The sequence below is a fragment of the Carassius gibelio genome, chromosome B13, assembly GCF_023724105.1.
Source record: "Carassius gibelio isolate Cgi1373 ecotype wild population from Czech Republic chromosome B13, carGib1.2-hapl.c, whole genome shotgun sequence".
Taxonomy (NCBI): Eukaryota; Metazoa; Chordata; class Actinopteri; order Cypriniformes; family Cyprinidae; genus Carassius; species Carassius gibelio.
In genome coordinates, this window is record NC_068408.1 from 21,833,378 (window position 1) to 21,848,479 (window position 15,102).

Sequence of the window (15,102 nt, forward strand, 5' to 3'; positions counted from 1 at the left end):
CATCCGGTTATGAAGCAATCACTCTATAGATGGATGCTTTCTTGTTAGCATACTCTTCCTTGGGCTTTCAATGTCCCATCAGAGTAGTGGCTCATTCCACCAGAGGCATTGCCTAGTTTTGGGCATGGTCCAGCGGTCTGTCTATTGCGGATATCTGTGAGGTGGCCAACTGGGCCTCGCTTTCCACATTCACAAGGTCATATAACCTGTAGGTTCTGGTCTACTTGTGGTGAACGGCCACTTATATAGCCAGATGCCCCTCCCAATCTGGCAGGCTATGGCATGCTTTGTCAGTTTGTTCGTTTTTTTTTTTTTTTTTTTTTTTTTTTACTGCGTGATTGAAAAGAAGGCTTCAGTTCAGGAGAAAAAAGGCTTTTTCTCATAGCGTCTTAGCAAGATGCAGTACTCATCGAGTTTCTCAGGGAACCGAGATTATGTTAGTAACAGAGTATTTTTTTTTAATTTATTTTTTTATATCCATGTCATGAACCCTTTATTGCAAAGTGTAACAGGTCTGGAAGTGCAGTAATATTTGGCGAAATCTACAAGCCTGTGGGTTTCTGATGTGAGCGCCAGACTCCCAGGTTCCTCTGCTATAAAAACCCATGCACTAGACCCACAGTTTGACCTTTTATTCACTTCAGTACTGCTGAGCATGATGGATGCCTTGGGACTAGTCATTTCAAATCAATTCAAACCATTAGGCTCAAAACCCAAAATCAGCCAAAGCCGCCTGCCCATTTGATCAGAAGAACCAGTGCCAATTTGGAGCTGACGCATACACAGATCAGATTTACACTTGCAAACAGCACTGGAAAACAGACAGCAGAATAGCATCTGAAAAACTCATGATGCACAACACACTTCAAAGGCCTATTAACCATGACGTTCAGATGCAATGGGAAAATGCACTGACTGTTTTTTCTTTAATATTTGTTGTGGCTTATAATCAATATCTATAACATCAGACCAGACTCAGAAAAATTAACTGCAGTTTTGCAGCTGCTGATAAGCTCATCTTCTCTGCCACTCTTTCATGAGTCATCCAATTTTCATGCAAAGGAAATGTTAAGTATTCACTTCCTGATGCAAACGGTGATTAAACACAATGAACTATCATCATGTAGACTGTTTCTCAGTACTGAGAGTGAAATGAGTGAGTGTCCAATTAAAACCATCTGAAACAGTGACAGTGTGACACAGAAACCCAACGCTAACTTCCTGACCTGTTCCTGAAAAGTTGCAGCTAATGCAGAGTTGCATTGCATTTACAGTAGCTCTCAATTCTAATCTAGGGCTGCAACTAACGATTATTTTGATAATCGATTAATCTGTCGATTATTTTTACGATTAATCGATTAATCGGTTTATGTACTTATATTTTAGCTTTTTCCATTTTTTCCCCAAGTAAATTATTAATAAAGGGTCTTTATCATTCAGCATAGATTTTTAAGAGATTTTAACCAATTGTAAACAATCCTTCGAAAAAAAGTGCCAATGGCATGAAACCTGAATGGAACTCACAATTTAAAGTAAAATCCATCAGAAGGTTGTCCAGAAAAAAAAATTGGGACACACACAAAAAACCTGCTGTGTGAAAAAGAGCAGTGAATACTTAGAAAAGAAGTGCATTTTAAATATACTCAAACATTTACCTCTCTCATTCAGTCATAATTAGGCTGCAAGTCTGAATTATGAACTGGTAAACGACAAACTGATAACATAACATGTTTGTAAAGCTTTAAATGTTAACTGTTAAAAGCAATGTTATCAGCTTTTACGACTAAACATTTGCAAACAACCTTGTACTGGAGAATCTGCACAAATAAAATTCTTAGGGGCCGTTCACATATCGCACCTAAAAACGCGTGGAAAACGCTAGTCGCGCCGCTTTCTCCTTCTTTCCAAAGCGCTCGGGCAGAAGCGCCCCTGAGGCGTCTGCCTTTGCTAAGCAACCATGACGTGCTCTCTCCATGACGTGCCCTTTCCATGAAGACCCGGAAATTTCAGCAAAGGATAAATGGATGCGGTGTGGACGCGCCTGGAAAAACGGGCGCATCGTACCGCGTGCGTGTCGCGACCGCGTCGCTTCCATTATGAGAGTGCATACTGCGCGCCTACATAGGAAATAACGAACTTGAGCACGCAAAAGACACGATATGTGAACGGCCCCTTAAACAGTTCAGTAGTGCAGAGTTTACAGGTTACTCTTCATTTTGAAGGCTCAAAGTAAAGTACTCCCACTTCCCGCTGAATGCTGCAGAGACGCTGTTCGGGAAGCACGTGACATAAAACGAGGCCAGCTATTGGCTATTCGCTATTTCACCTGCTGTACTGGCTGAGTAAAACCTCCGGTGGCTCATTACTGCCACACTTTGGTCACCGCAGATTTGAAATATGCACGAAATGAGCCGCTTATGGCAAATAAAATTTATTTAGCGACGAATCGATTACTAAATTAGTTGACAACTATTTTAATAATCGATTTTAATCGATTAAATCGATTCGTTGTTTCAGCTCTATTCTAATCCATTGAACTGTACACAAACACATACAATTCAAAGTATACTTTAGGTTTTTACAATGAGTTCCACCAAAATGTCAAAAAGCTTGTTCACCTTTCTTATAAGACCAGCTTTGAGTGAGTTTCTGTTTGTTGCAGGCTGGTTTAGCTAGTTAGCATGAGCCTGTTAGCCATTGGCAAGGCAAGGCAAGATAAGTTTATTTATATAGCACATTTCATACACAATGGTAATTTAAAGTGCTTAACATAAAAGAAAGTAAAATAATCCAAAAATGGAATGAATTTAAAACAGTTAAAAATAGAAAATGATTTTACATAAAATACAGTGAATACGTAAAATACAATGTAATCGGTTCGGATTTCGCATAGTGTTCATTCAATAAATGCACAGCTAAACAGATGAGTTTTGTGTCTAGATTTAAATGTAACTAGTGTTTTAGCACATCTGATCTCTTCTGGAAGCTGATTCCAACTGCGGGCGGCATAGTAACCAAAGGCGGACTCCCCTTGTTTTGTGTGAACCCTTGGTATTTCTAACAGACTCGATCCTAATGATGTGAGTGCTCTGTTAGGTTTATATTCAGTGAACATATCTGCAATATATTTCGGTCCTAGGTCATTGAGTGATTTATAAATGAGTAAAAGTACTTTAAATCAATCCTAAATGTAACTGGAAGCCAGTGTGAGGACCTGAGGACTGGTGTGATATGATCAGATTTTCTGGTTCTAGTCAGAATCCTGGCAGCAGTGTTCTGGATGAGCTGCAGTAGACAATAGTCAACCCTGCTGGTGATAAAGGCATGAACAAGTTTCTCCAAGTCTTGGCTGGAAACAAAACATCTAATTCTTGCAATGTTTTTTTTAGATGATAGTATGCTGATTTAGTTACTGCTTTGACATGATTACTGAAACTAAGGCCTGTCTCCAGAATCACACAAAGATTCCTGACTTGATTTTTAGTTGTTAGACCCCTAGAGTCAAGGTATGCATTCACCTTTAAAACTTCATCTTTGTTTCCAGATGCAATAACCTTAGTTTTTTTCTACTTGTTTAACTGAAGAAAGTTCTGGCATCCAACTATTTCACCAATACATTGGCAGAGGGAGTCAATGGGGCTGTAGTCATTTGGAGATAAAGCTAGATAAATCTGGGTATCATCAGAATACCAGTGATAGGCAAGTTGTTTTTACACCAATGTTTTGATTTTACTTCACCAATGTAGTCAAATTATGTTTCTCCTTTAGAAGGCATTGAAAAAAGCTGTGTATTCTGACAAATTAAACTCTTCAGTAATGAACATCCATATTACATAATGTTTTGTGTGTGTGTGTGTGTGTGTGTGTGTGTGTGTGTGTGTGTGTGTGTGTGTGTGTGTGTGTGTGTGAGTGTGTGGATTTTCACTGCACTATTGTTTTTTCCTGTTGGTTTCACAGTGTGAGTAGTAGCTAATCTAATGCCATTAAAAAAATTAAGGGAATTTTTTAACCACTGCCAAATTTACACTATAAAAATGGCACAGAAGTCTTTCTGAACAGCTCAGAGGTGGATAAAAAGCATTTACAGTACACTGCACTTACTTTGATACTAGGGCTGACCCAGGTAACAGTTTAGGTTATAAAAATGCTGTAGGCATTCTTAGAATGTTCATCGCGTAAAAATAACATAAGGATGTTCTAAGAAGGCTGATCTCAGAACTTTTCACTCAATGAAAGTTATGTCCTAACATTTATTTAACTTTAAAAAACATTCACTGTTAGCTGGGAAGGCGGGTCTAAGCAGGTAAAATTCAGACTGGTTTTGACGCAGTATTGCGTCTTGACACTGAATTCTAAGCAAGCACAAACTCGGCAGTGTTAACTTGGATAATATATTGTGGCACTCACATAGCACCGCAGCTACTGCCACTGACACCAATGAATCTCTTCAGATTTATTATTAAGCCTCCTCACACTAAGATAGCTAAGATGCTTGGTGGGCTTCCAAAACCACTATCCAAAACGCAACATATTCCATCCCAATATATTATAATTTCTTCTCACTTTTCGGAGGTATAGTATACTCCTTGAGAAATTCCTGGCTAATCGTTTTGCAAACTGCGCCATTCCACCACTGATGGTGTAGACATAACATCTGTGTAGAAACAAGGAGATGTTTGATATGCAGCATCTAGATCAGCACGAGAGACAAGTGATCATATGATCTGCCTCCAGGAGCAGGAATTGAGCCGAGAGGATGAAGGAGCTCTTGAACTGGACCATCTCTGATGTGTATCCAGGAAAGGCAGGGGTCTGATGGGAGTTGGGCCATAGGGAGTGTCAATGAGAGAGGCACTTCTGGGAGGTTATCTAGGTGGAATAAGGACACGCAGGATCTGGGTCCGATGATCGTACTCCACAGTGGCGTTTTTATCAATATACGGTATACAGCTACACTGGAGGCAACATCAAGATCAGAAAGTTGCAGCTCTTCTTATGACTTCCAGAAAGAGCAGCTGCAGAGACTTGCAAAGTCTGTCTGCATTTCACGTAATGCCATATGGTAGCAGAACTACAGCAATGTTAGCATTGAGTGTTCATTGTGTCTGTCACCAATAAAAACTTTTTATTTCAAACATCAACTGAGTATTTACTGTATTAGGCGGCCCAAGACATCTGTATTTCGGAGAAATCTTATATAGAGTATAATGGTTACAAAGGGCCATGATTTATGCAATCTTTAAATGACATGTAATGTGATCACACAAAGTTAACAAGACTGTCTTACCTTCACTGGATGATCCAGACAAGTCGATAATGACATAAACCTTTCCCTCTGGCTCCAAGTCTATCTGTAAGGACCATCGAACAAAAGTTTTAGCAACAGAGCAAGGGAACATTCTTAAAAATCTTGACTGGCTTAGGTACTTAAAGGGATACTCCACCGTGTTTTCATATTAAACTATGTTTTTCCCTTACCTAAGACGAGTTGATACATACCTCTCTAGTCTCAGTGTGTGCACTCAATCGCTTTGGCGCGGTGACACTTTGAAAGCACTTAGCTTAGCCCATTCATTCAATATGGGCCAAGCAGAGAAACTACCAAACACCTCCACGTTTTCCCTATTTAAATACAGTTACTCGCGTAGTGTAACTCGACCTAGGACGGTAACACATGGAATACCATGGCAAGTGCTTGTAAGCACTTCGTCTTGGCGCAGTAATATCTTCACTCGTGAAAAATCCTCTCACCGGCCCCCGCTCCCTCTTGTGAAGATATTACTGCGCCAAGACGAAGTGCTTACAAGCACTTGCCATGGTATTCCGCCACACAATATAGTTATCCATTTTACATGCTTAGAAAAGCGCAACGTTTTGTTTTGTGCTACTGTCCTAGGTCGAGTTACACTACGCGAGTAACTGTATTTAAATAGGGAAAACGTGGAGGTGTTTGGTAGCTTCTCTGCTTGGCCCATATTGAATGAATAGGCTAAGCTAAGTGCTTTCAAAGTGTCACCGCGCGCCAAAGCGATTGAGTGCACGCACTGAGATGAGAGAGGTATGTATCAACTCGTCTTAGTTAAGGGAAAAACATAGTTTAATATGAATACATGGTGGAGTATCCCTTTAATGCTCTTAATGCAACCTTTTTTAAAGTCAAGTTAATGCATGCTTTCTACAATTCTATGAAAAAGCAGTAATGAGCATTAAATTAAATACATTGTTTTTTATTGTTATTATTATTAGATATGCCTTTTGTATGATAATTTATATTTACATTGAAAATATGTTTTTGAATAATGATTTGTAAAACTGACAGAAAAAGAAACAGTGGCTAAAATATTAGTAATTGTATGGTGCTTGATAAAGTTGTATATATGTTGTACATAAATATATTTCACCAAAACATTAGTTCTGGCTAACATTCTGGTGTTTAAATGCATTATAGATAATCTGATTAATATTTCAATATTTCACATGCCTACTGAGCAAAGTTGCACTTTGCAAGAAAATAAAATATAAATAAATAAATAATTTAAAAAAATAATAATTTACTTCAATCAAGTATTTTATTTATTTGTTTCTTGTCTAAGAAAATTGTTTTTTTTTTTGTTTTTGTTTTTTTTTTACTAAAGATTCAGTCATCATTTGCCACCCTCAAGTTAAGCTCAAAACCGTTTGACATTTTCCAGTGGAACAAAAGAATATATTATCAAAGAATATATTGTCAAAATGTCAAAGCTGTAATTCATGCTAAATTTTCAGCATCATTACTCCAGTCTTCAGTGTCACATGATGCTTCAAATAATCATTCTAATACGCTGATTTGTCTTTATGATCAAAAGTGATAATAAAGACATTTAAATGTTACAAAAGATTTCTATCTCAGATAAATGTGTCTACTCAGCTGTTTTCTAAATAATAATAATAATATTAAATATATCTGAGCAGCAAATCGGAATAATTTCTGAAGGATCATGTGACTGGGGTAATAATGCTAAAAATTCAATATAAAATATATTCAAATAGAAAACAGTTATTTGAAACAGTAAAAATATTTCACAATTTATTGTTTTTGCTGTACTTTGGATCAAATAAATGCAGACTTGGCGAGCAGAAAAGACTTTCTTTAAAAACATTAAAAATCTTTTTAATCTAAAAAACCTTGATTTGAAGTGTATATATGTATGCATGTATATGCATATTTAAGCTACTGTCCCCTCAAAAAAAAAAAAAAAAAAGAAAGAAAAAGACACTCTCGTGCATACTTCACATTCACATTGACTAAATAAGTGTGTGTGCTTTCCTGCTTTTTTAGGTTTGTGCACCACCTGTGGAAGCCTTACTTATGGAAATAAACAAGCACACATGGTCAAGATTAGCCGAATAAATGCTGAGTATGTGGCACCAGCAGAGGAAACAGCACAGTCTCAATGTGAACATGAGCCCTGTGAGGCTTGTGCTGAGGCTGAAATGACTGATATTAGGCCCAGTTCTCCTCTCAGCAGCTAATGACAGCATAACGGCTGTTCCATCAAAACCAGATTAAAGCAGGAAATGGAGGGAGGATGTGGGGATGAGTGGAGAGATTTGTACATGCTATGAGAGTAAAGAGAGAGAGAGACAGTAAGGATGTGTGTGGGAGTCGGGTTAGAGACGAGTCGTATCACGTTAGTGCAGTCAACACAGGTTTTACACAGGATGCACCAGTGCAAAAAAAAACAAACCCGCTTGCAAGCCCACTCATTCTTACACACGCAAAATTCACACACCCAAACCAAAAGTGCCAGTATCAAGGTTCGGTTAATTGCAATGGCTGAGATTCTCACATATTCACTAGAAACTGTCATGGAAATCAGATTTCATGAGACAAAACACTAAGTTAGTTATTAAGCTGAATACTTCAGAAATAGTACATAATACAGAAATCAAAAGTCTGGGGTTGTTCATTTTTGTTAGTTTCTAATTCTCACCAAGGCTGCATTTATTTGATCACAATACAGTAAACACAGTAATACTGTGCAACAATTTTAAATATTTAAACAATTTACAAAAAGTGCAAGCTGAATTTTCAGCATCATTACTCCAGTCTTCAGTGTCACATGATCTTTCAGAAATCATTCTAATATGATGATTTGCTGCTCAAAAAACATTTCTATTTATTATCAATGTTTAAAATGCTCCTTAATATATTGTCAAAACCATTCTTTTCAAGGATTCTTTGATTCACAGAAAGTTCAAAGAATTTATTTGATTTATAGGATTTATTTAGATTTATATGAAATATAAACATTTTGTAACAGTGTCACTTTAGAGTAATCTAATTCATCCTTGCTAAATAAAACAAATTCATTTCTTTACAAATTTCTTAATTTCATTTATTAACTTTTCTTTCATCATAAAGTGCATCTGTGCCAGCCTATTAGCACCTACTCCTTGAGTGAAAAGTCCCTCAAAAACAATCACATCTTAGTAAAGAATATGCAACTAAAGATAGCTGTTTATGACTGCACTGCTATACTGATGCATATAAATAAAAAATAAAATATTCCTTGATGATTTTAAATAAATTGTACTGTACTTAATTTTTTATGCAAACCACAAAAAAAAAAAAAAAAAAAAAAACCTTAGCCATTTCTGAGTAAACTACTTTTTATTTGGTTAGTTATTTTATATGATTTTTTTATTTATTTTATATATATTTTTTTTTTTTGATAATAAAAGGTTGCTAAATTACCAAGCCCTATTTGTAAGTAATTTGTGCCTGTTCACTGAATGAATGAATGAATGAAGGAATGAATCAGTCATACAATAAATCTATCAATCAGTCCTTTTACTCTACTTTGGTATGAGAGTATATGATTCATGAGCTTTTTTTTTTTTTTTTTTTTACAAGATTCTGAATAATGTAGTTACTTCCAAACAGAACTAAATATCTGTATTTTCTGCATTTTTAATAGTCTGTCTTAACTACTATTTTGAGTAATTCTGTGTTGTGACAAATGAATTAAACGTACAAACATTAAATTCTTTGGTTTCTGATTTCATACAGTACGAGAACATAAAACTGACTTTACATTAAACTCCAATCATCAAACTGCTTAAAGTACTTTTAAAAGGAGTATAGTACATAGGCGGAGCATGTTTAAAGGCCCATTCACACCAAGAACGATAACTATAAAGATAACGATATTAGCGTCCACACCAGCGAACGATTTTGTTTGTGTATTCTAAGCGGACGCGTGTCTGCTACTTTAAATCCTCGAGCTCATTACAGCAGGACTGATTCTGATTGGTTGGCAATGTTTTTATCGTTCATCAGAAAAAAAAAATCGTTCTGAAAGTGATTCCAACGATATCGTTTCTCTGTGCCTTTATCGTTATAGCTGTGGTGTGGACTCTGCTGTTATTTAATATTGAGAACTATATCTTTATCGTTATCTTTATCGTTATGGTGATTGGTGTGAACGGGTCTTAAGGCTGGTCACGGGGTCTTGGGGGAAAATGCCACTAAATTGCCATTTGAATAACCGTGGGAATGTTTTAATTAAATTGTAATTACATTAAATACAAATTTAGTCCCATTAAAACATATTTTACATGACACCCATGTCTGGTTCTTCCCTAAAAGATGATGTTTGTATTTAATAGCTTTTAGTCTTACCCTGGAGTTGGTTCACCCTCTGCCTACGAGTATATAAATGTCACACCGCAGGTCATTTCAGTTTACCAGAAGTATTTCATATCAACCACCCAAAGCTGTTTGCAGAATTGATGAATATTCAAATCAAACTGAACGTTTTCAAGCATACTGTGTCTTTGTAAGCCCTGGGGCTGCTGTGGGGTTTATTCACTCCCTGCATGATGGAGGATGAATGCATTAGGATTTCCTCAAATCCACACTGGAAGCTTTCCAGTCAGAACATTCACGCACTGATTTACTAATCTGGGGTCAAGACACTCAAACTGCTTTATTTGAACACATTTACATTTAATACTAAACATTCGAACAGACACAGGCTCTGAGAGCACAGGTGTGTTTTTTTCTAGACTTCAAGAAGATGAAATGAAGTGTTTTCCCGCTGAGGGCCTGTGGGAGAGACGAGTCGCTATGCAATACGGATCGGCTGTCGAATGCTTTCTATAATGACATGTTTGTTATCCTGAATAACCTTGTGACCTTCTCCCTTCCCCCCACTTCCTGTGATGTCACGCTCAAGAATGATCTCTGAATGTTCTCACTCTTCCAGGTGTGACAACACGCCAAATATAGCAGCTCTGGCTACAGCAACAAAGGAGATAAATGAATGTTTAAGTCTGGAAATAATGTGTGGACGTTTTTGCACATATGTGCCTATGTGCACGCATGTACTCAAGAGTAAATATTTGCATTTATATCGGTCTGAGTAAATGGGACATCTGCAGGTCAAAGAATTACAGGCTTGCTCATAAATAAGAAGCAAGCGTGGACATTTTGAGATCCAAGACAGACTTTTGTGCAATGAAAAGGTTCCTTGTATGTTAAAGGTTCTTCACAGAACCACATATGCCAATAAAGAAGTGTATCTATAAAATAATTTAAAATTATCTCCTTGCTTTATTGACTGGAGGTTACCTCTTTTTGTTTTAGCCCATTTCTAATATTCTGAAATGACCCCAGTTATGTAGCGCTTTACTGATGTATGCCAACAATTGCCCAATTTTATTTCACGTTTGACAATTTTAGCAGAAACATCCAAGACAGACAGTTTCACATTTGAGTAATAACATTTTCCTCAACGGTAAAAATCTGAAACTTCAAATGGAACAATTAGAGAACAAAGGTTACAGGAAAAACAGAAAAAGCATTATCCGGGCAATTAAACTTTCTTCTGGGAAAGTTAGTATCTGGAAATTGTATGCTGTCTCTTCATCACTGAAAACATAAGACATAGTAAAGGAACCGGTTCTCACTAGTTGCTTACTAGCCTGCCTATTAATAACATATCAGCTGTTTTTAATACTTATAAAGCACGTATTCTGCATGACCATATTCTACATCTCTAATCCTTCCTAATAACTAACTGTAACAACTGCCTTACTAACTATTAATAAGCATCAAATTAGTTGTTTATTGAGGCAAAAGTATTAGTTCGTGGTTTTTAATAGTAAGAACTGGACCTTATATTAAGCCTGCAGGTACTATATATATATATATATATATATATATATATATATATATATATATATATATATATATATATATATATATATATATATACATTTTTTTTTTATTGTACTAATTTTTTATGTAGTTTTTTTTTAGATTTGAAGTACACTAAAAGTGATTACAGTACTCTGTTTGTGCGTCTGTACATGTGTGTGGATAATGGTCAAAATAGGAAAAAAAGAGGACGTTTATTTTATCTCTGTCAATCATTGAGACAGAGAGAGAAATGGTCACTTTGGCCTCGACCCTAGACACTCAACCTCTGACCGTGTACATGACCTGCTCTCTTCCCTGCATATTAAAAAAAATCACTCTAAAAGATTAAGTATATATATATATAGAAACTGTAAATGTATACCACAGCAAAATTGGCTCAATGGTTTTGGGGCACGACTATCTTTTTTAATGACTAGTGAAAGACAGGAAGCACATTCAAATTATTCATTTTTGCAAACGAACAAACTACACTGTTGTGTAGACATGACGTGAGGGAAGAACTGGCAAAATAAGAACATGTCAGATGAGAAGAGAGAAAGAAAGCGCAGGTGAGCGAGGACAGCTGTCTGGGCAGAACACAGGCCCATGTTGTGTTTTATCTCTCGGATGACAGTGTGTTTAGCCGCTCGCGGAGTGTGTGTTCATGTGAAGGGTGATGCACACCAGATCCCTCAACCGTACCGTACACACATAAACCTGGACAGAAAGGAATAATATCTCTGCGATAACTAAATATTTTCATTTTCAAATCTCTAAATACGAAATGTATTTACACGGCAACTAAACTTCCACAGTGTTTGTTTCAGGACCTTTAATGATTGAACATAAAGACAGCTGCAATATTTGTATTTCTTTTGAGTAATAAACACGTTTAATGCTGTCAAAACATGAATAATACTAATTATGAAATGAACGAACATGAACACCGAGTCTGGGACTGTTGACTTTCCAAGTTATTCTGCTCAGGGAATAAATGTATATAAATGTACTGTTGATTAAGAAGATCTAAATAGCTTACATACAAAATTTAGAAGGTTAATGAAAAGCTTGTATGACAAAACTACTAATATTTTCTGAATACTTGTGTAGCAGTGCGAAAATGATAAAACACCCAGATAAAGCATTGATTACACACCTAATGCACATCATTTTCTCTTCATTATGTTGCATTAAGGCTACAAAAGCTTTCTGTTTTTGTCGGTATAAGTGAATATGTCATTGCCCAACTGATTCATTTTATTCCAAACAAAATCGCTTGAAAGCACATCACAAAAGTGAGATTTTCCCAAGAGGATGCGAAGGCAGCATAAGTGCTGTGTTGATGGGTTTTCTTTCCTGTACCACTTTCAAAAATCCTCATATTTGCTAATGAGCATTGAGAAATGTCTATTTCCACTGGGCCGTCCTCAAATCTGTGCACTATAGCTAACAGATGGACACTGAAATTTGTACAGGTGCCCACAAAGATTGTTCAGTTGCAGTTGTGCCAGTCTGATCCGTCTGATCGTCTGTATATGCTGTCTGCAAACTGTAGAAAACAAAATAAACTAAATAAATACTGCACGAAAGAAAGTAATAAATATGAATCCATCCTAATTAGCCAAGAATTGTAACAGAACATTATTTGCAAATAATAAATAACTAATATTACATTGTTTAAAGGGGGGGGGGGTGAAATGCTATTTCATGCATACTGAGTTTTTTACACTGTTGAAGAGTTGGATTCCCATGCTAAACATGGACAAAGTTTCAAAAATTAAGTTGTACGTTTGAAGGAGTATTTCTGTTCCAAAAATACTCCTTCCGGTTTGTCACAAGTTTCGGAAAGTTTTTTTTCGAGTATGGGTCTGTGTGACGTTAGATGGAGCGGAATTTCCTTATATGGGTCCTGAGGGCACGTCTGCCGGAAGAGCGCACGCTCCTGTATAGCAGAGCACTGAGAGCACAACAGACTTCACTGATCAGAGCGAGAGCGTCGCGAAATGTCACAAAAGAAGTGTGTTTTTGGTTGCCAGGGCAAGACAACCCTGCACAGATTACCTAAAGTGAAACAGCATTAAGGGACCAGTGGATGGAGTTTATTTTTACAGAGCATCAGCGGAGTTGTGCAAGTGTTTTTGTTTGTTCCCTGCATTTCGAAGATGCTTGTTTTACAAACAAGGCCCAGTTTGACGCTGGATTTGCATATCGTTTATTTCTTAAGGATGATGCAGTCCCAATTGAAAAAGGGTCACGATCGTGTGTTGGAACCGCAGGCGGTGATTAAAACTGCTTCAAATATCTCTGTTGTTAACTTAGCTATCGGCGCGTAAGCACATCAAGTAAACAACATGCGATGTTGTCATCAAACTGCACTTTCCACATGTACAGCTTAAAAAAAAAAAAAAAAAAAAAAAACGACTAAGTGGAACTTAATCATTTTCCAAAACCGCTCAGCAAATATATATACAGTTTCAGTACATACCACATAGAGCCGCTGTTGTTGCTGCTGCTCTTGTTAAATTTCAGCCTCTGGATCATAAACATACGCTGAATCTGACTGTTAGCAATGGTTTGTTTTGGTTGGTTTTGTCCTCACGTAATGTCACAGCTTCCAAACGCTATCAGCGCAAAAGCCTACTGGCTCTCGTGATTCTTTAGCTCCGCCCACACGTCACGCCTACAGGCGTTCGTGTTTTTTCCGGGAAAGACCATCTTTCTCTTATGAATATAATAAAACTAAAGACTTTTTGGAGTTATGAAGGATGCAGTACTACTCTATAGGTACTCAAGATTAACAGGATATTGAGTGAAAACGAGCATTTCACCCCCCTTTAAATAATGCTATATAAATACTATGACATATATTTGTAGGCCAAAATCTGGAAACAGTAAGCACTTAAAACACTTCTGTTCCATTGTCCTGATTTCAATTGATTTTTTAAAGATATAAACATGTATTTCACATACAGACTTTCCTACTTTCATGTTTTATTCTGCAGCATAAAATGCATTTGTAATACCCACTGTGAGCCTCGTCATTTTTATACGCACTCTTTTGCATTCTCGCAAACTAGTCTAACTAAATCTTCGGTGACAGTATGATTAGTCATATGTCACCTTATCACCTTAAAATCAAAAGATTTATTATTATTATTTTTTTTTTTTTTAAATAAGAATTGTATTATTTAATCTCTCATGCCATTGCAGGTGTAGATTAGTTTATTTCAGAAAAATTTGCATTATTCCACTGCTATATCAGCTGTTTGGACTCTCATTCTGACGGCACCCATTCACCCATTCATTCAATCGATTCAATGGTAAGCAAGTGATGTAATACTAAATTTCTCCAAATCTGTTCTCATGAAGAAACAAACTCATCTACACCTTGGATGACCTCAAGGTGAATACATTTTCAGCAAATTTTTATTTTTGGGTGAACTATATAAGCATTTTGTAATCCCTCATTACCATAACACACACACACAAATTACAAATGTTTACTGAACATAATTATAATGAACAAAATGAAAAAAATTATACTAAAAATAAAACAACAATTGCAATGCTATATATGCTATGCTAGTTGAATTATTTGAGTTTAAAATGTTTGTTTCTTGTACAAAAAAAATCAAATGTCAAGAAAATGGTAAAAAAAAAAAAAAACTCCTCACAGCAGGCCATTTGCTAGAATGTTTATTGTTGTACAAGGTTTGTGTGCGTGTGTTAACATGTTTAAAAGCTTTGGTATGTGCATTAGCTGATATTTCAAGTGGTGACAGCACTATTTCAAATCAGAGACTTACACTTAAAAGCATTTTTGGCACGCATTTTGTCTCTCCATCTCTCCTGTGACTCTTCATTATTGTTCAGACAGCACACTTTGACTGCTGAAAGAGCGTCAAGCATCAATGGTC

The 15,102-nt window shown here is 36.5% G+C and overlaps 1 protein-coding gene across 1 annotated transcript in view; it reads right to left on the reverse strand.

The window, feature by feature from the left end:
• LOC127970423 (protein kinase C epsilon type) overlaps nucleotides 1-15,102 on the reverse strand; it is an 87,649-nt gene that overhangs the window by 57,846 nt on the left and 14,701 nt on the right. Inside the window, exon 2 of the mRNA XM_052573008.1 lies at nucleotides 5,288-5,351. Within this exon, the coding sequence (XP_052428968.1) occupies nucleotides 5,288-5,351 (64 nt within the window). The remainder of the gene's footprint in view (nucleotides 1-5,287; nucleotides 5,352-15,102) is intronic.